Here is a 22,224-nt window from a genome sequence, read left to right as displayed (position 1 = left end):
ACAAAGACAACAAAGCTGAACAAAGATAGGTAAGTAAACATAAATATCATGTGCATATGAACAACATACAAGTTGATATAAAAGTGTTTCTATGTCAATAAATAGAGCAAAAATGCAGGAATGAGTACTGAACAGAATGATACTCACCTGTGTGTTTTGAAATGTAAATATGTAATTTATAATTTGTAGATAAGTCAATTAGTAAATTTACTGTCACAGGTTTTTTTGACACTATATGATCTGTGTTCATCAGTAAAATTCATCAGTGACAGCCTGTGGAAATAAGCTGTTCTTGCGAGTTTGTTTCTGTGTACAATGGTCTGTAGCTGCTACCTGCAGAGATAAGACAGAGGAAGCTGTGTCCAGGGTGTGAAGAAACTGCAGTGAAGTTTCCTTGAAACCTCCTGAGCTGATACTGGAAGTCTATCCTCTACTGGGACTTTTTGATGATGTTCAATGTTCCACTTTAGGTCCTGACAGATTGTGGATCCCAGGACCACCAGAAATGGGGAACAGCTTTGGGAGGCTCCACCTGAAGTCCACTGTCCCTTTGCAGGTTTTAAGCTAAAGCTACTGTATAGAATAGTATAATATAGTATTATATAGTGTGGTATATTGCTTTTAAAAAGGACAGCCACATCATAATTTCACAGGATGCAATACATACACCATTGAAAATATAAGTCACTATATCAATATTTATATTATAATGATGGCCAGAGAGCACAATAATTGCAAGACCACTATGTGGCACTAAAGTGTTTCTTTTTATTTGATTGGTTGATTAAAAGCAGCATCAGAGAGAGATATCTTTATATGATTTATAAAAACACTTTTTGAATATTCAGCACTAACAAGTCTTCTCACTTCTACATTTGTCATTTTTTATGCTTTTTACAGCATCATTACGTTGCATTATTTCCTCCATATATTCTTTAATACTAAGAAAATTACATAAAATAGTACAGGACACAGGTTAAAGTTTGCCCTATTAAAGGGTCTAAGAGCAAGGCAGTTTAAGAGGCACTGGGCCTCATACAAACAGTTTCATTCTCAAGTGATTTGTACAATAATTTAGGAGAGCTTGCCGATTCACTTATATCCTTGTAATTTTCTCTTCACCACAAACACAATTTTACGAGTGGTCCAGACCTGTTTTATAGCGGTCATGTACAGTGTTTCACTAATTTATAGTATATTTTATTATTTTGAAATGGTACTGTACACTTTATGTCAAACCTCTTGCCTTCCGATAAATATAAGATAAAGTCCATATACTGTAAGTTTTAAAAGTGTCTCCTTACAGTAACTCATCAGTGATGTTGGTACTGTATATGCTCCTGTTTGTTTAGATGAGTCTGCAAACAGCAGCTGTCTTAAATCTACCCAGTTTAATATCTTTTACTTGGAAGTAGAGCAGTGAGTCATCATGTCAGGCCATACAGTGTTTGTGTGCGATCTTTATCACACCAAAGAACATATGACTCATTCTAATTTCAGCACTGTTAGGTTTTTATAGCGCCCGCCGGTGTTGACATGTCGTGTTAAAGGAGTTTTATTGAGGTTAGAGTCTCATGATTCAAGTATTTTACCACTTAGCTTCTACAATGACAGGTGCTGAGTGTTTGTCCAGAAGGGCTGAGAGGCAGATAATAGGCAAAAAGTAAAAATGTTATGCATTTAATTTAGTCAGAGCTTTTTATTTTATTTTAATTGCAGCCTAATACTGCAAATATGCAATAAAAATATTGTGGTCCTGTAATGTCCAAAATGTAATTTTTCAGGTTTTTCATAATTCATTGTTATAATTATTTAAAAGGCAAATTTCAAATGGCTTTTGTAGCTTTAGAAAATATCTGCTTTTGGAAAATTATATTGTGTGTGCTATGAAAAAAGTGAGTTTTTAAAAGTACAGTAAGACAGGTTTTTACCATTCCTGATGATATTTTCTTCTCATCTGTCATAGTAGTGTTGGATAGTAAAGACAGATAATAAAAGGTCAATATAGTATTCACTTAATATCAATTTAGCCCTATAGTTTAAGGCTCAATGTAGAAGTATGTGCCAAAGCATGCAAACTGCATGCAACAGTGCAAACTTTGTTAAATGTTGCTGTTACATGCACTAAAAGTAAAAAGAAAATGCAGCTTTATAGTTTTTAGAATGTGCACATAACCTTGTCAACAAAAATGATAACATAATTAAGCTGTTTCTGTGGTGCAGCAGGAGATTAAAAACGCTCAGGGCAGCGAGTTTATTAATATTCCACTATGATTCTGACAGGAAGGCATCCTACTTATATGATGTGGTGAGTCAAGCACCAACTAATTACTGGATCAATATTCTTATCTGCATCATGCTCTCAGCTCCGCACATGTAATTAGATGATGAAGATGTGATATCCTGGCAACATCGGCTCAAATATTGATTAAAAACATTATTAAAAAATGATCAAAACCCAACTGAGTAAACATCAAGCATTCTACTGGAATAAATGATTCAACAAAAGACAATCCAGATTTTAATCGGCTGTTGTGTGTTAGTCATTGCTTATTTTTCTACCCAACTCATTAAAGGGTCTAAAAGGCAACGTGACACACACAGTGTACAGTATTTCCCATTATAAAACATTAAAAATGTTATTGAGGCTTTATTGACCCATTTGAAAACCATATCGGCCCTATAGTTCACTCATCGAGTTCAATGGTTCCCAACCTTTTGGATTTGAGGTAACTCAGGCAGCCCTCCCATACCGCGTTATCAGTTCCCAGTGTATGTTACAAATGTTTTTTTTAAGCTAATTAGCCTATTTAAACTGTTTGTTCAAATAGGCTTATTAGCTTAAGTAAACGAAAACAGTTGAAACATTAGCTAAATGTAATGGATAAACAGTTGAAATGTCTAAAGTCTAAGATAAAAGTTAGGTTGACTAGTTTATTCAGTACTTGTAGCTAACAGTTTAAACAGTTTACCCATTACTTTCAGCTATTTCAACCATTTATCCATTACTTGTAGCTATTTCAACCATTTCTCCATTAATTTTAGCTATTTCCACCATTTCTCCATTATTTTTAGCCATTTCAACCATTTCTCCATTACTTTTAGCTTACTTTTTAAACTGTCTATCCATTAGGTTAGCTAGCTAACTTTTTTTTTAACCTATTTGAACTGTTTATCCATTACATTGAATATATATTTGAACTGTTTACCTACTACTTTTAGATAATTATTTGAACTAAGGTAACCATTTCAACTGTTTACTTCTAGCTAACTATAGCCAGTACTGGTAGCTAACCAACAGATGATCCTTTACATTTAGTTTATTATTTCAGCTACTTTTAGGCTACAATACTTAGGCTAACAACTTTTCCCCCCATTACTTTTAAATATTTAGTCTATTTAAAACATTAACCTGTGTTTAACTGCTTATTCAGTAATTTTAGCTAAACATTTCAGCCGCTTATACTTAAAGTGAACTATATTATAACCGTTTATCCATTAGTCCTACTGTTAGCTTACTATCTCAACCGTGTGAACCATTTCAGCTGCTTACTTTAACTGTTAACTATTTCAATCATTCTGTTAACTACATCAATTACTTTTAACTAATCATTTGAGCTGATTAGTCGTTTCTTTTAGCTGTCAATTGCTAACGTTTATTCGATATTTTAAGTTACATATGTGTGAACTTCTGTGGTCGCTTGCTCACGAGTCGTCATACACTCTTACACAAATGCAGCGTGAAGTGTTCAGGTGTTGCAGCTGATAAATTCTTTGAAATGTTTCCAAATTAGTCGAGCTGCTCCATAATCTTTCCAAATGCTCCCTGGCACCAGCAGAAGAACCCCAGTTAGTTAATTCTGTAAGCATAGGGTGATGTCGACCTAATGTGACATTAAAAACCTTGTTACACTACAGTGCACTTTTTCCTCAGCACCACTTGGGTGCAGTGCTCTCTCAGAGTAAAGGAAGTGCTCTGCTTCAGGAGAAACTTCCCCAGATTTTATCACTCTTCATCCGAAGAATTCAAAGTGTTTCATTGCACAAAGCAAACCATCCCGTGACGTCAGCCAGACGAGGATCGACCGGTCTGATTCACCCACTAAAGATTCAACACATGGTCCTAATACCTGTGTGGACACAGCTGACTGTTAATGAATAGTGACTAACACGGACAGTCATCTGGGCCTGCAAATGAGGAAAGGTAGAGCAGAAAACACAAAGTTAAAAATATTTCAAGTAAACCAAGTATTGTACAGTTTTATTTCATTTGTATGCTTTATCCTTCAATTCTATTTTTTTACTTCACTAGATTTATTTGACAGATGTAGTTACTAATTACCTACTTTCTAGATTAATAATAAAACAATTTATTTATAACAGTTTCTAGCTTGTGATGTTTCAGATGTCTGTGGGGTAACAGTTTCATTAAGTTGACTTCTCAGATGGCTCCATTACAACAACAATTCAAGACCCTAAAAAGTCCAAAATAATCAATTATTTCCCCAAAAAATATTAAAATAAAGTTTAAAAAGAAATAGGGTATAAAATTATACCTGAACTGTGTATAAAATTAGCATTATGAACAATCTATAATGTGTTGGGGGGTTTGAATGGGGTTTCCATGCAGGACTTTTACTTGTAATGAAGTATGTTTAAATTGTTGTATTGTTACTTTTACTGCAGTAAAGGATCTAAGTACTTTCCCACCAGTGGATTGGATGTTATTCCTTCATTATTTGAATTAAATGTGTCATACATCGCTTAAATGTATGCAAATTTAAAGCCAAGTGGGTAAAGAAATGGTGAGATGACTCAGGTGATGAGTACCTAGCGAGCTTGACAGAATTGGAGAGGTGAAAGATAAAAAAATAAACTTATGAACCAGTCAGTCAGCTGTCTCAGAGAAAAAATGTCTTTGATGTTGCAGTTAGAGAAAGTGTTTGTAGAATAAAGCCTGTCAATCATAATTTTAAAAAAACTGGACAGCTCCACAAGACAGTAGTTAATATTAAATATATAAATATGCTTATACGTCAGCTTTTTGTCACTGTCCAATGAAAATGTTGCATTTCCAAATTTGGTGATTTTGAATTAATCAGACAAACTGTGTTGTCACATTAATGGTTCCTTTATCTGTCCTTCTTCTTAAGCTAAATAAACAATCTAAGAGCCCACTGGATTATCTGGAAAATGTTTTTTTTAACTCAAAGTTGCTATTTTGGAGATGGTAGAGACAGTGCTTTTGTTATCAGAATCATAAAGTCATAAAGTCCATTAACATATATCCTTCAACCAGATGACTCAGATCCAAACTCTACTTTATACTTAAGTTCTGTTTCTACCTCTGACCTTAACAAAGAGAAAGCATGGGGAACATTAAACATTTACTGAGAAAATAAACATATTTTTGATTCCTTTGATAGAGAAACTTTTTTTGTAGAAGAAAGATCATATATCAGTACTGGACAGCCCCACAAGACAATGGACAATACATAGTTAAATGTATAAATGTGGTAATACCACACCTTTACTCATTGTGTAATACAAATATTGCATTACCAAAGTTGAATGCACTACATAAACTGTGTTTCAATAATAGTTACTGTATTGAAAATCTTTAAATAATACTTAAAGCAACTGGAAGGAACTTTATTTTTGTATGGATTTTAGCGCCCTCTGTGGACAAAAGTAGTTCCATGAGGAAAATCACCTTTGTTTTTAATGCAAGGGACAAAAAAAAGGTAAAAAACTTATTTTTAATACTATTTTTCTTTTGTAAACAGCTGTATCATCATGAAGTCTTTTTTTGGCTATGCAAGATTAATAATATTAATAAAGTAAACTTAATTTAGCCACAAATTTACTGTAAATTCATATATTGATGTAAAACCACTTCCCCATTTATTTCGTGAATAAAATATAGATGTTACAAATATGTAAAGGAGGAAGAGGGTCAATTCAAGATCAGTTTTAAATCTTTTCTAATCCAGCAATTTTCTCCAACTGTTGATGAGCGGTCAAGGGTGACTCGTCCCTTTACATTTTTAATTTTTCTTTAGTAATTTTTTTTGCCTCAGCTTCACTCACAACACACGACTTAAAAAAAAAAAAACTTAAAAAACATCTCTTCTGTTTATTTTATCTGGCTAACATACTACTCACTGCCAAAGTTTTACTTTTTCTTTCAGTCTGTATAGCATAAATCATTTCATCTGTTTTTGCGGGGGATCGAACCAGACAGGCCTTTAGAATAACTGTATAGATATATAGTCAATCTTCTCTCTGATGGTTTTGTTTCAAATGTTAGTCATAGAGGGCATCAGTTTTAAATTTAGACAGTTTCATAAGCAGTTAAAATCTCCTTGCGGTTGCTTTAAGTATGTGGTTGTGTAACTGATTATGACCTCTGACTTTAACAGAGTTAGAGAGGTAAATACCTAAAAATATACTGATAAATGAAGCCTCCTGCCTCAGAAACGTGCCTTTGATGCCTCAGTGAGAGAAAGTTTTTGTGCTGTCAGTCATATTTCAGCACCGGACAGCTCCACAGCACATTTCAGCACCGGACAGCTCCCTCGTGTGATCCTACTGGCGTGACGTCAAAATGTTGACATTAATTCACTGCTTAATTAATGATAATGTTTGAATTCAGGATCCATTTCTTTTTTTTATGACTTGACTCGGGGTCTTTCATTGACGCGGGAGAAGGATGTACTCCAATGGGACGGTTGGTGGGGTGGGGTGGGGGGAGTGCGATGACGCAGCCGCCCACCACCCCTCCCTCCCCTCCCTAACCTACGTGACAAGTGAAAAAGGCATGCCTTTCGCATCCATGAATAAAAAACCAAGGGGAGTTAAGTTCACAGGACGCAGGAAAGTTCTCCGCAGACTAATGTTTGGCGCTCTTCATTCCGCCCATGACCGAGTACACGTAGAAACCCCCGAGAACTGAGCTGCGAGGAGGGCTGCACACTCGGAACAAGCACAAGGACACCGAAGAGGCGCTTCACTGAGGGAATAGAGGAAGAGGAGAGAAAAGGGAGAGAGAGCGAGCGAGAGAGAGAGAGACTGAGATAGAGATCCTATCTCACTCTCCCAGTTGAGCTCTTCAGCAGATCGCGTCTCGCTACTGGTAAGAGGCTTTTACGCAGCGTAAAAGTAGGCAGAAAAGTGCTTTTTTCTGCTTTTAGAAACTCACAAAAACTTTGACTCGTGTATACACCTGTTCACTCACTTGATGTTTTCTTTTCTTTTGCAGCAGGACAATGTCTAGTAAAGCGACTTTAGCCTTACTCATCTATGGAATCATAATGCATTACAGCGTCTACTGCTCACCTGTGGGGCTTAGCTTTCCCAGCGTTAGGTACGTACTCTCACTTGTCCTTTTGTTGATTTCTCGCTTTTTTAAAAGGCTTTAAAAGGAGAAGTTGTTGGGGACATTGTTGCACTGAGCAGCAGGGTTCCCAGTTAGTTCTGTTTGTGGCGAAAAGAGCCTATTGGATCACTGGATGTAATCATCTGACAGCAGATCCATAGGGCTGCTCACACAGCGATAATTGCGGGGAAACATTCACCAGGGAGCGGCGGTAATGTGATTTAGACTGCTGGGGCAGTGAGGGACAGTGACTCAACTTGTCCTGCAGCCAGTAATCGATCAATTCACGTGATGAGATAATTAATAGAAAGCATTTTGTATGAGAATAGAGCAACAACAATTACAGAAATGTAATGTAATTATAAACCGTGGTGTTTCTGGGGGGTAATTTTATATAATAATGCTTCTTTTTCACATTTAAGACATTAAAAGTCTCTGGACACGTTCATAAATCATGTTTAACTATTAACAAAATCACTGTACTGTCACTGCTCAGTCGCTAATATGTGAAATATAATCTTTCCAGACTTGACAGTGAGGTTTACGATGAGGATGGGAACTCCTTACCCTCCCTGGATTACGACAGAGACCAAATGGATGTGAGAAGCCCTCCGTCTGACGACGTCTACACTTTGTATTACCCACCAGAGAAAAGGTGACTATTTATCACCATTTTTTTTTTACCCAAACTTTTTTTTGTCTCAACGTTGGAGACATCCATGTTAAACGTCTCATTGCCGTAGTCCTATTTCTGTCCTCGTATCTTGTACGTTTTTTATGTGTGAATCAATGTAACGTATCGTCGAGATGTTGTCAGCAACTTAATGATTATCATTTCGAGACATGAGGCATGCAGGGGAACTTAGTCGACTAAAATCATGATTTCTTTAAGAGAAAAACCTGAAAACTGCAACTTTAATGATTTAAAAACAATAATAAATCAGCTGCAAAATCTATTTAAATCCAGTTTAACTAATAAAAAAGTTAATTATTCTGTTAAAAATAGCAGTATGAGCACAAATGTTGAATCAAGGCAAAAATATTCTGAGCAAAAAAAGAAGAAGAAAAGAACCTATACCTCAAAACTGGCACAGGTTAAAAAAAAATCTAAAAATAACCTGTTTTTTTTGGCTAAAATAGAGCATAAGGCCCATTAGTAAACCATAACTTGTTAAGATGAGTATTTTTTTGCAGTGCAGCTACTTGAAATTGTTGCCTCTGTTGCTGGGTGTGTGGTGATTTTACTGTGTGGCTATCTATCATCCCAGAACGGAAAGGCATGCAGACGGCATGTTTAATAAAGCCTACAGGAAAGCGCTGGGTCAGTTATCAGCCAGGAAATATCTGCATTCTCTGATGGCAAAACGTGTAGGGTAAGAACATCTTCTGTCACCTCTTCTTTTCAAATGTTTCCTGTCCTATGTGCGTTTTGGTTTCTTTGGACTGCTCCTTTAAATGCTCATAAATCACACTGTTATACGTATATATGTCTGTGGTCCCCATTACCTCCCAGCATGCAGCTAAATCCTCCTTATTAATGCTGTGAGAGCACAAACGGGTGTTCGATTGATTTGGGAAGTGGCGTTGCTGCGTCGTTATAAGGCGCAGAGGGAAGAATTAACCCGCTCAGGTTTAAATTTATTTCCAGATGAATAATTTATAGGATGGAGTCCCTGTGGTTCCTGGTGGGAGAGGGAGGAGGGAGGAGGGGAGCAATTATTCAAGCCTTATGAGCAGGCCTATCACATCTTATTGCAGGTCGAAAATACATGCCAGATTGTCCTGGGATGGGCTAAAAGTTAAACAAAGAGAGTCTATTAATATAGCTCCTAAATTAAAGCATTTGTAGCATAATTTTTGCAATTATTATTTATGCAAAATCTTTAACAATGCAAGTGCAGGCTCAATACTTTGTCCTTAAACAAACTAAATCTGCTCATCTTCCCTAAAAGGCTCTAAAATCAGGTGATCTTTGCAGGCAGCAACAAAAAAAAATCCCCCTCTAAGATGATGACACAAGGATAATTTACAGGCTCTCTACCTCAGCATCACTGTATGCTGCACATACAAGAGGGGGTCATGTGAATATAAATGCATCACTGTGATGATAGTGAAGAACCTCTCCTCTCCCTCACAGCGGGGGGAAAACGCTGGACGACAGCTCGGAGCCACTGTCCAAGCGACACTCAGACGGGATCTTCACAGACAGCTACAGCCGCTACCGGAAGCAAATGGCAGTCAAGAAATACCTGGCAGCAGTCCTGGGGAAAAGGTATAGACAGAGAATTAGAAACAAAGGACGCCGACTGGCATATTTGTAGCATCCTCCCCCCCTACTCCTCCCCCTCCTGAAAGAAAAAAACAAAAAACTTAAGTGTGTGCAGCCCCACATGAAGTCATTTTGAGATCTGAACAATCAGTGGATCGCTTTTGTGTTCTTAAACATGTATTTATGTATGAAGTAAGCCATTAAAATGAATATTTTGATAATAATATTGTTTTTTATTTTGTACTTAAAGCACTTGAGGACACACATATCTACTTTGTGGACCAATTTTTTGTTCATTCTAAAAAAAGAAAAGAATAATAGCCTCTATTTATGTATTCATTGATTTATTTTTTTTAGTATTTATTGAGGGGAGAGAATTGTTGACATGCTCCAAACAGCCCTGTCTTTTAAACGTTTTAGTGAAGAGATATGATTGTGAGGAAAATAAATAGTTTAAAAGACAATCAAATGTATTGAATGCTGCTTTTTGTAAAGTGACATTAAGAGTTTAGTTGTCTTTATTCACAACAGCCTTGAAGACATAGGTTTTCACCATATCCTACAAGACATAGACTTTGATGCCCTCCCGGACGGGGATGAGTTTGAGGCTATTTTGGGAGACTGGCTGAAACAGTTCTCTCCCGAATTCCCGGTGAGTTTCAGGCTCTTTCCTGAGGCCGTAATCCTCGCAGGGGCGCCTCATGTCCCCCCTCTTTTCTTCTCACCTTTAACCCTCAAACACTCAACTCTTCTTCCGCCTCATTTGTGCTCCTGTCTCTCTTAGAGTCTCACAGATTTCTACCTTTAAATCCCACCTGATCCCACAATGTGGAGAGACTTTTGCTTAGACGATATGTCATACATATCACTGCTGATTGATACAAAAGCAACAGATTTATCCTCTGTATGGATGCAAGAGGGATTATTTTAGTAGATCTGGGTTAGACCAGATGAGAGCCCTGTTGGCTTTAAAAGAAAACTTGAAAAATGCCATTTTTTAAATCAAAATGGGATAAAAAATAACCAAATCTGAGATGAGGACCAGAGTACTTTTGAGGTTTTTCTTGTCCTTTTCTTCCGCAGTGTTTACAGAGTGAGCTTACACCTTTGACTCATGTAAATCTTTTGTTTCTATCAACTGGTTTCTGCTGAGGGTTTTCTCATGTCTCTCTGCCCATATAATAAGTATCACTAAAGCCCCATCAGGCACATTTAAAAAAAAGGAAAAAGCATAAAAAAAGAAAGAAGAAATGATACTTGTTACATGGTGACTTATCCATCGATTTGTTCTTTGTGAGAGACATACGAGGCAGTTTGAACTTTTGTGTTTGAACCTTCTGGGTCTATTGTGCTTCCCTTTTCTGTCATGTGAACCAATGTAAAAAAGAAAAAAAAAGAAAAAAGAAATCAACAGTAGATTGCATGATTAAAGTAATTGCACTAGCCACCGCATCTGTGCAGACGACTCCAACTAGATGGTTTTGCTTGCTTTCTGACTACTGCAAACATACATACCTGTCATTTCTGGATGTTGTTTTGTGTTCTTTTCTCACATTTCTACACAAACTGTATGTTGTTTTGAAGAATTATCTGAATGTACTTTACTGCTGGCAAGAATCTCAGTCTAATGTCATGCTTTATCTTTTAGGCTCTGTTACAACTAACTGAGTTTGTAAGCAAGTGTGAAAAAGAAGCTGAGATTAGACATTTGAAGTGGCACAAAGGCTGCCATAATTGACATAATTAGATTTAAAGAAGAGGAAGGATGAGAGGAAGAAAAAGCAGTTAGAGAAAGCAAAATAAAGGAAGCAAGATGCTGATTTTGAGGAGTTCAAAGTTTGTAAAAAAATCTACAAGATGAGACTAAAAACTGACTTTAAACATCTCACATCCCCCCGTCTGCACACTTCCTGTCATGTTTGTGAGAGAGGAATACATATTTTGCAGAAAAAGGCAAGCGAGCAGGGTAAAAAAAAAAAAAAAAAAAAAAGTTATTCAATCTGTGTTTACTGTATCAATCTTTCTTTAATTTTGCATTCTCCTCTAGGCTTTGTGACGCAGGAAGCAGTTTGCGGCTGTGGTGCCTTGCATCGACTTTAAAAATCGCCATGAATCACAGATGGCTATTTAGTGGCCCTACAATGCTGCACATCATCAGCTTACATTTCACCCTTTTGTTGTTGTCTTTGTGTTGCACAGATAGGATCTCTAGAAGCATCCAGCTTTAGACATCAAGCGTATTCGCTTGCACTGCTTTCTTTTGCACTTTTTTTGTTTTTTAGAGCACTAGACGCAGAATCTTTGTGAAAATAGAGGGACGGATCAGCTCAAGCTCTCCATGAAACATTATATGTATGATAATGAAAGCGCCAATAGCCTTACTTAAAATGAAATAATCTTTAAAGATATATATTTACTGTGTAGAAACTGAATATTAGATTACTACTTCAAATGGCGATCTGCAAGGGTCAATAAATGTTTAAAAAAAAAGTGTTGTAAGATTTGTATGAATAAATTTTTGTAAACAACAAAAAAATTTCGTCTAATCTTTGAAGCCGATATCACCATAAGTCTTTAAGTTAAGACACATTTAAGATGATGAAAATGAGTAATAAAGACCAAAGAGACGGGCCCTCTCTCGACAGGTTTAACAGGATGTTACATAAGGAAAGAAAGTAAGAGAAAAATCAGCTTGTGGACATCACAGAGGGAAACAATTAGCAGTATGAGACATCAAAAAGACCACACACAAGCACACACACATGCACACACTGGGAAGCAAAAGCTATTAAATTCATGCCGAAATAACAAAAATAAGAAGTGAGAATCTCTCATAAGTGTGGTGTTATATGCAACTCTGTGAAATGGTCAATAATATGTTGCAAAATAAATGAGAAACAAAGGGTAAACTGGTGAGAAGGAGACTAAAAGATCCAAATCTCGGCCCCATTTTCATGGTGACTCAGTGGCTTTTGGCGGAGGAACAGTGACACCAGTTGGCCGGGTGTCTGCCTCCCCTCGGGACAGCATGAGTAAAGAGACGTGGGAGGGATCACCCAGCTCGCTCCACACTCTGCCTCGCTGCACTTTACACCTCTCCAGGACTTCAGCAGTCGCCACCAAAGGCTTGCAGTACTGGTGGAACAGTTGGCCGCTCTCAACACTGGCACACTCACTTTGTTGCCAGAAACAACAATGTGAAGCAAAAGAGCTCAAACATGCACAGAAACGAGGGAACGTATCCTCCGTATGAGGATAGAAATCTACCTTTTTATGTGCAGTCTTACATTAATAATGTGGTGGTACAGCTGCTATGGGAGAAGCTCCACTCACATCACAAAGTAGACTGAATGCAGGTTTATGCTCTGGGAATTTTTTTCAAGTTGGAAATGATAAGGAATAACACTTTGAGATGAACCATCTCGTCTTCAACAACTATAATACAAGATAAGCACAATTAGACAAAACATTTAACAGAGAAAACAAGATAATTACATGATAACAAATACGAAAACCAAACCAGAAAAAATAGATCATAGAAAGTATTAATGTCAGTGATAGCATTAAGAGATAAAGTTATAAATCATCATTACTGATTTGCTTTCTTGGTTATGTAAAGGTTGAAGAAATATGGATAGGCTTAAATTATTTGCACGCTGGTCTACAGCAGCACTTTTGTGCTTATTATTATTTTAGGGGATAATGGATAATTTGTGGAAAATTTGTGATTTGCTAACTTGAGCTCTGGAAAACTGTGAAGGGCTTTTTAAAATGTATTTTATATATAATAATAATTTCTTGTGTCATTATGCCTTAAATGATATATATATATATATATATATATATATATTTACGATTTTCAGACATTTTACAGACCAATTCATTGGTTAATCAAAAGAAAATATTCAAAGCATGATATGATGATAAAAATAACAGTAAGTAGCAGTTATTTAAAGCATAATGACACAAGAAAATCCCCATAAACTATAATACATCATCTCTATTCTCTATTTTCAAGGCTGCCATTCTTGTATTACTGCACCTCACCAGTGGGCGGGTCTTTACCAGGTCTGGCTGGTTCATAGCAAGCAGGTGGAGAGAGGAGACTAAAGGCTTCAAATGGTTTCCCATTACAATCCCTGTGGTGCAGGAGAACATCTAATGAGAGGCCGATAATGGCAAAACAAGTTAAAAAACAAAAACAAAGACAAAAAGAGAACAAGCAGGCATCAGATTACGACTGGCTATGCTTGCTTACTAATATTTTATAGCTAGATACACCAGCTAACTATGGTCTATGGGGATTGACTCACTTTTGGAGCCAGCCTCGAGTGGCCATTCAAAGAAATGCAAATATTGGTATTTTCATGTTGTCTTAATTTTTTTTAGCCATGGAGAGTCCTTTTTAAAGAAAGCTATCAAACATATCCTTAGTTGGAGCAGGACTGACATAATGCTAAGTTAGCTAAGTCTTTTTCACCTTTTTGGTATCTATTTCTATTAGAGAGACAAAGTATATATTATGAATCCTGTAAGACCGTGCATGTTGATTATATGGACTTTGAATCAACTTAATAATAACAAAAATAAAATAAATAATGTCTTCTTTTTGTGCTAGCATTAGCTTTAGGACCCACATTGAAGCTCATTTGGATTTTCATCTATTGGCAGAAACAGGATGTTAAATATACAATGCCAGTTTGCAATAAAAAGTGGAATGCTGATATAATCACTATGATATAACGGTAAAATGTGATGTAACCCATCAGTTTAGTGTGTCTCCCTCCTGTTGAGTCCCCGGGTGACTCCCACACTGTGGGTGCAGCAGGTGGCATTTGGAATACCACCGCCCACCCGATAGTCCTCCACCCTGTACAGTACACTGGTGTGTCTATCCAAAGTACAGCTAATGACCTTAAATCGATCCCCGTATCTGATGATAGGTCACCACGGAGCATTGAAGGCTTGTCTGCACACCCCCCACTCTGAAATCTCTTGAAAGGGCTTCACTTACAATCACATCGCTTGTGACTGTGAGTAGTCGCAGCATCACACTGTGATGTGCGGTGTGGGATGTCAGACTGAGCCGCCACACAAAGCCTGCCGTGTCTCTCCCCGCTCCCCCGTGTGCGTAATAACCCGCTCTCAGACACGATGGCAGGGCTTTGATTTTGTGGCCGTGGCCTCGGCTCTCAGAGGAGTGGAGAGAGAAGATGATCAATGGGAGTGATCCGATTCCTTCGGCCCGTGCCAGACCCTTTCTTAACCCGGCTAACCCAATCAGCCGCTGTTGCCAGGCAACCAGTCCCAGGAGGATGCGTCGGGAGTGGGCGGGGTTGCGGTGGCCTTCCCGGGCACCCAAAGATCACGCAGGGTATATTTCACTCAAATGACTCGGGTCTCAGCTATGTTGTGTTTTACTGGCGGGGCTGATGGATCTCAGCTCTGAGGGAGGAAAACACAGGTTGAGTAATGTGCGGTGAATCATAAAGAAAGACACAAATGGGAACACACACTGCAACTAATGCTTTCACAAATTAATCACACAGCTCAGCAAGAGGCAGGATGCATTTGTGGCAGACAAAAAAACGTGCTAAAAGTAAAAAGTATTCTACAAGTGTACAGGAAATGTGGATTGCACATTTGAGTCATTAAAGGTTAATCAACAAAAAGGCAAAGGAAGCTTTTGATGACTGAGACTCCAAAGTGTGAAAGATTTTGAGGCCTGAAGATGTCATAGTATGCAGTGTTTTAACCTTCCTATTCTCCGGTAAAATTTGACACAGTTTGAAATGTTTCTGTATAAAAAGTTTTTTTTATCTACTTGCCACACAATAACCTGGATAAATTGCAAAACTAAGCAAAAAACCTTTGTTGGTAATCAAGTTGGCTAAGAAGCTGTGTCCCTTGTTGGCATCTTCTCTTGTGGGTGGCCAGAGTTGTCATAACAACTTCTATTTTTTCTCTCTCGAGTATCCTCTACTTTACTGATGGATTAGCCTACAGCAATATATTACACTGCCATCTTCTGACCAAAGTACGTCTATGCAGCTTTCTTTATTTGCTCTAAACTAGTTGATGGAGTTACATCATTTTGCAGGTATTGGACAAAGTGAAATTTTAAACTGATTAAAGTTTTTGTTGTTACCCAAATCTCTAGGATTCATAATCTGGGAAATATAGTTGGAAATATCAAATTTTGTACAAATCCATCAGATAGAAGTGAAAACTTTGTCCTTCTGGTTGTGCAAGATAAAAGTCAGGGGATCGCCAAAGGCAGCAGGATTCATCCTCTGGGGACCATGAATGTGTTTACTAAATTTCTTAGCAATTTATCTGATAGTTCTTTTAAAAATATTTTAGTCCGTTGGAGGACTGACTAACTGATCCATGCTGCTAAACATCCCAAACAATATATATGTTTCAACAGAAATCTTGCACTTTTAAAATTTAAGAGCACTGTAGGCAAAATCCAATCTTTGTACTTCCCAAGCTCCCCTTAACATAAATGAAGATATGAGACACAAGCAATATATTTGATTATATGTGATGCCATCGTTTGGCAATGTGTCTATTTCAGTCGAATACAACTTTGCTGTCGGCAAACTGCTGCCTGAAATACTCAGACTGTCTCTCTCTCTACACATTTAACTCCTACTCCACAGCACAAACTCCGAGCTTCAACCCAGGATCCCCCTGCTCCTCTGGGGGCCGTGTGAGTGACAGCTTTCTGGAGGGGGAATCCACATGAAACCCTTTCATCAGTGCCGCCCCCTGGGCCCTGCTTGACTGACTGCAGCATGGTGCAAAAGTTCAGCCATTATAGAACGCTACTGCTGTATTCACACTGGTGAATTTTCAGACATCTAGCAAAAATATTCAGTTGTTACGTGAGTCGTCAGATTCTGACTTTGGGCCTGTTGTCGTCTACCTTTGAAGGAATTAAGGAATGTGTTTAAAACACGATCTGGTATTTAGTGTGAGGTTTTGGGACTTGTTTTATATGACCAATTATGGTATGATTTTTGTTTGAAAGCTATGAGTCAACATTATTTTATACCAATATTAATTATACCAACTTTTTTATTCTGACTCCTTTCATGGGGAAAATTACCCAAATACATGGTTTTCGCTACATTCATTAAATAGCGGTGGCCCATTATGTCAGCTGCTACTTCAAAATAGAGGACAGTTCGATCGCCGTAGGGACAAATGAATGGAACACTGCCAGACAACTGAGATTTCATAACAACCGCAACAATGCGATCACTCTGTTAGCATTACTGGAGTTTCTGAGTGAGGTTAGGCTGCCTTGTAGAGAATGGCTAGCTACTAACCTTACTGAAGAGAACAAACACAGTAACACTGTAAGCCTTACAGTAAGAACTTGCTAGACCCACCTTCAAAATAAAAGCAATGTTCCACAAACGTTATTTTACTGCATTTTCACAATCAAAAAATTCACTTATGAATACATGACTGGAAGCACATAAAGGCTATTCTATTCTATATTTTTAAAAAATAGACAAACAAGTAAAACTCACTAAGTAATAAACGAAAAAGCTCAAGCTTCTTGATGGTCGAGACTTTAGTATTTTAACTGTGAATAGCCTGGACAGACTTTAATAAGGACTACACTTAATGTGACTTTAAAGTGAGGACACCTCCTTAGAGTGTCAATAAAAAGTTGGTTTAACCCCCAAAAGCTAAACGCTGTACACTGTTAGTATGAATTACTAAGAATAAACCAGAGCATGAATAAAATATGCATTTATTAAGATCAGTGTACATGATGGAATAGAAGCATTAGAATGTGCGAGAAGCCACCAAATTTAGGCTTTCACGACAAAAATGTTCTGCAGGGAAGCATGCCCAAGGACCCCCCTAGTTAGTTCAGGCCCCCTGCCTCATAGTCTATACAATCCTGTAGGAAACACTGGTTCTAAAGCTTGTTTTGCTGTCGAGTGTCGTTTTCTATACTCTCTAAATTGCTGATTGATATTTACATGCGCACACCATCCAGGGAACAAATAACCTTTTACACCTGCTGCTGAAAAAAATCCTAGAGAACACTGCAAATATGATTCATATCAAGTTGGAAAAGCCTGAAAGCATTTATGAAGTTTCTACACTTCATTTTCAGTGAGTATTAAATGTTAGACTGTAAAACTTTTTTTTATTCTACAATTCAATCCATCCGTCCATGTTCTGCGTCAACTCCAGGGCTTTCTACCAGTTGGACATGTCGGAAAACCTCTAATGGGTGCCGGAGCCCAGGAGGCATCATGGTCAGATGACCAAACCACCTCAAGTGACTCCTTTTGACGCAAAGCAGCAACAACTCTGCTCCGAACTCCCTCTATATCTGAGCCCAGCCACCCTTTGAAAGAAACTAATTTCGGCTGCTTGCGTCTGCGTTCTACGTCAATACCCAAAGTTCATCAAAACGGGTGAGGGTTGGAACGTAGATACACTGGTAAATCAAGAGCTTTGCCTTCCAGCTCAGCTCCCTCCTCACCAAACAGTCAGGTAGAATGTCTCATTGCTGATGCTGCAAGCTGATATTACTTCTGACTTTTCTGTACTTATGCTACTGTTACATTGTGTTCATTCATAACCCATCATTCTGCAAAACCTTGGATAATGTTCAATAGCAATGATTTTTTTATTTTAAAATGCCATATTTTTCAAAATCTCTCCAAATGTGACCACATTTGCGTCAGAAAAAGAAAAATGTGATTCATTTCAAAACCATCAAAAAACTCATATTATACCATTCACGAACATGGGGAGTGAAAGATTTCTTTAGCATCTTTTTAAAGTGAACTTTTGAATTTCATAATTACACATTCTTCTAAAATCCGCAACAAAAACCAGCCTTGCTCAATTCAATACACTCAACAAAGGTTTCTGCAGCCAAAGACTTAAGGTCGATTTAGCTGCGTAATTGCTATGACTAAGCCAATTTGCTGGCTTCTTTGGTGTTCAATGTAACACACATTGTATTACTCACATCAGTTGATTACAGTTGATAGCACACATAGGATGGAACCTACAGACCAAAGGAGTAGTCAGCATATAGTTGGGAAAGCTATACTCGTTGCCATCTTGTGTCGCCATCTTGTTTCCAATACGCGGAGCAGACCATAATTGGACTGTGACGGAGCGCGAGGGATCTGACGACACTGACTACACGCCTCTCTATACCGGCAACCCGACTGAGAGAAGCCACTGCTAATTCATGTTAGCATTAATTGGAGCATTAACTGGGATGTTAGTTTTGGCTAGCAAAAAAACAAAAACAAAATGTATCTTTCTTACCTCAGAAAACTGAGCAGCGACTCCTTGGAGTGTCTGTTAGTCCAACCAAACGCTGAACAAGACATTTTTACTGAACAAAACATTTTTTCTGAACTAAACGTTCAAATAAACTGTCATTAAGTGAAAATACAGTGTGAAAGGGTCAAAGTTATAATGTTTTTTTCCAGCCAAACTTAGCACCCCTGCTGGAATTTTCGGTTGATTGCAGGCTTAAGGCACTTCCTGGTTGGCCTCCATGCTCAGACACGGAGATTGCCGCCTGGTTATGACACGTGCCATAAGCAACAATCTGCATGATTTCCTCATACCCAAACAACAGAATAAGTAATTTGCCAGTGACTCCAAAAATAACAAATTTGACTGTTCTATTCAACATTGAGAAACAGTTGCAGTATATGACATATATGAAAGCAGAATTTTGTGTACAACTATTTTTTGACATACAAATGTTTAACATTTCGAATACCAGTGGTTAGAATCATGCACACATCTCTTTGATAGCTATCTTACTCCATAGACAATACTGAAAAATGCCATCCTAGCTTCTCAAAGTCCAAGGAGATGTCTTTAAATGTCATATCAGTCCAAAACCCAGAGATATTTGGTTTAATGTGATATAAAAAAAGAGAAAAGTAGGACATTTGAGAGGCTGAAAACAGCCTTTTCTCCATTTTTTGGATGAAAAGTTAAATCAGCAATTATCAAAATAGTTGCCAATTATTATTCTGTCATTCAACTAATTGATTGTTGACCAATTGTTGTAGCTCTAGTACACAAGTTATAACTGTAGACTTTCTAAAAACATTTGGTGTCACATTGGACCGAACAGCATTCAACTGGATAAAAAGTCTGGTGTTTGTTTGGCCCATCAATTCACCCAAATGGACTTTGTCACTCTTTATACTATATATGTTCCCTTCCTGTTTGTGTAAAAGTGTAGGTCACTTGTTGCTAAAAAAAAACCCCAACCCAAAACTAGACTTGCTTTTATTTGCTTTAATTTACAGAAACTTAGTAAACAAGTAAATAAAAATGTTTCAAATATGTTTTTCAGCAGGTTTATAGTATTTTATGTGGTTGGTATTGGACCACATGACTTGTGGCTATGTGATATTTGATAAAGGCCAAGCAGCTGGCAATTTGTTGACAGCAGTCTCAGTTACAGAGTGCATATGTGTGTGTTTTCTGTCTCTGAGTGTTCAGGGAATAGAGAGAGCTGACAGCAGTTCACAGAATACCTTGCTAAGTCGTTGGAATATCTGCTTTTCATCCCACTTTTATTAGCTGAGGTACGTCATATTTCTTATCACTGATATCTATAAGAAACCATCCGAACGAAGACCCATATCTGAATAATTAATTCATAATGTTTTATTACCATCTACTTTTGAGACCTGTTCATCTGTAGCACACACCCATCCCCTTTTCTCATGTTTCTCCTCCACCTTCCCTCTCTGTGGACACCGAACACTGCATCAGAGCCCAATTAGCATTCTTTTGGCTCAGACGTCATGGCAGTCTGGGTTCAGAGGCCAGAGGTAGGGGACCATGTACCTGGATTTGGACTGAACGTTGTACTCATTATTGGGCTGTCAGCTGACCCCTGATGTCATTTTCCTCACATCATTAGAGATACTGTAGGTCTCCAAGGCTAAACTGAGCGTGCGTACACACACACACACACACACACACACACACACACACACACACACAAAGGGCTCTTTCGGCATTAATATGCATCTACAGACGTCACGCTATCGATCCATCCATTAGCACAAGTATTACCTCATGAAATCATCAGTGAGAAAGGACATTGGCTGTAACTTTGCAGGCATATAGCATGAAGAAGGTCACATGCTCTTTGGGAAATTTGGCAGATATGTACACAATTAAATCACACACCTCTCTGCACATTACACTAAGCTCATTCTCAATGTTCTGGGAGGTCAAAGAAAGACAGGGAACAAGGCTATAAAGTGTCTTGTTGTGGTGGTTTTCATATCTAGACGTTCATCATTCATCTGACACCAATGAGACCGTGGTAATAAATCAGTTCAGCTGCTTGCTCTAAATCCTGCTAAATATAGAGGTAGAGTTAATTCATCTCACTTGTGCTGACGTGGATTTACCTGTCTTCTGTTGTTGCAGGAGGTACACCGCAAGCAGAGATAAATCACTACACTACTTACTAGAAAAGAGCATTCAGTCATCTCTCAGTGCATCAAACTTCTCTAAAACAAACTTTTAAACAGTTAATTTTGATCAAAGTATTTAATTTGAATTAGAAAAGGATGTAAGACACAAAGTGTTCTATTTGCTAACATGTATTTAGTAATGTTTATAATGTGTATTAACACAGAAAGGGAACATTATTATAATCTTTCATTTTAGCCTCTGACAGTGTAAAACCGTCTTAAACTCAAATGAGCTTTTCAATGGTGTGCAACTTCAACTAGCAAAGCTAACAAAGTTACATTTGCAGGTAGATAAAATATAAAAATTCTAATGTAAGCCAACTTATTGGCTTTTCAGGAGCTTTTCACATTCAATGTTTAAGCCAACACAAGTGAGCCATCTACATGACAACAAGCTCGTAAAGGTGGACACTTAAAGCTGTGACTTAATTTAAGAGCCGCACCATATGACGGATGCGGTCTACCAAGGTGTCCACTATGTAGACCACAAAGGCTTAACCGAGCATTGATGGATTGTGCCACAAAGGGTCCAGTCATTGGAGCCTCCAAATTCGAGGAAAGAAGAGCTTTCGGCCTACAAATGCAGTCATTTTTAGATTTTTAAAAGAGAGTGTAACCTGCTAAAGTGGCCATATGACAATTTTTCCGGTGTTTGTTTGGCTTATCAATCCACCAGAATGGACTTTGTCACTCTTTATACTATAGGTGTTCCCTAACTTTCGCTAATATTTGTTTGTAATACGTCTAGGTCATACAGACTAGATTTGATTTGCTTTCATTTACAGAAACTTAAATAAAACATTTTTTTCCAGGTTTATAGTATTATATTGGTTGGTATTGGACCACATGACTTGTGGATATGTAATATTTGATAATGGCCAAGCAGCTGGCAACTTGTTGACAGCAGGCTCAGTTACAGAGTGCATATGTGTGTGTGATGATTTTTGTATGTAAATGATAAATGAACAGGAAAATGTATAAATTGTTATACAAAAGTTAGGATGAGCTCTTCACTCTTCCAAACAGGACTATAAATTTGCATATTTCTAACATAACTACAA

General features: G+C 37.7%; 1 protein-coding gene and 1 long non-coding RNA gene across 3 annotated transcripts in view; one reads left to right on the top strand and one right to left on the bottom strand.

Annotated features, from left to right (window-relative positions):
• Positions 1 to 6,848: 6,848 nt before the first annotated feature.
• On the top strand, positions 6,849 to 10,393 carry adcyap1a (adenylate cyclase activating polypeptide 1a). Of its 2 annotated transcripts, XM_059327106.1 has the most exons (5): positions 6,849 to 7,135; positions 7,262 to 7,366; positions 7,905 to 8,033; positions 8,647 to 8,751; positions 9,516 to 10,393. In XM_059327106.1, exons 2-5 carry the CDS (start codon positions 7,269 to 7,271, stop codon positions 9,697 to 9,699), a joined length of 516 nt encoding a protein of 171 aa, XP_059183089.1. In that variant the 5' UTR covers positions 6,849 to 7,135; positions 7,262 to 7,268; the 3' UTR covers positions 9,700 to 10,393. The 2 variants fall into 2 exon arrangements, with proteins under 2 accessions (XP_059183089.1, XP_059183090.1); XM_059327107.1 differs by lacking the exon at positions 8,647 to 8,751.
• The window catches only part of LOC131962143 (uncharacterized), a 33,118-nt gene continuing 20,123 nt past the window's right edge, over positions 9,230 to 22,224 (bottom strand). The window contains exons 2-3 of the long non-coding RNA XR_009389912.1: positions 14,662 to 15,092; positions 9,230 to 9,639 (exon numbers count right to left, since the gene is read on the bottom strand). This is a non-coding gene — a long non-coding RNA (uncharacterized LOC131962143). The remainder of the gene's footprint in view (positions 9,640 to 14,661; positions 15,093 to 22,224) is intronic.

Source organism: Centropristis striata, chromosome 23, assembly GCF_030273125.1.
Source record: "Centropristis striata isolate RG_2023a ecotype Rhode Island chromosome 23, C.striata_1.0, whole genome shotgun sequence".
Classification (NCBI taxonomy): Eukaryota; Metazoa; Chordata; class Actinopteri; order Perciformes; family Serranidae; genus Centropristis; species Centropristis striata.
The sequence above is the reverse complement of the archived record's forward strand: the minus strand, read 5'-3'. Positions and strand labels throughout refer to the sequence as shown.

What these genes read in the sequence shown, in the direction of transcription:
- adcyap1a (XM_059327106.1), top strand. Translation starts at nt 7,269, where the DNA reads ATGTCTAGTAAAGCGACTTTAGCCTTACTCATCTATGGAATCATAATG. An exon ending in CTTAGCTTTCCCAGCGTTAG is followed by an intron (nt 7,367 to 7,904) that starts GTACGTACTCTC and finishes TAATCTTTCCAG; the next exon opens with ACTTGACAGTGAGGTTTACG. An exon ending in CTGATGGCAAAACGTGTAGG is followed by an intron (nt 8,752 to 9,515) that starts GTAAGAACATCT and finishes TCTCCCTCACAG; the next exon opens with CGGGGGGAAAACGCTGGACG.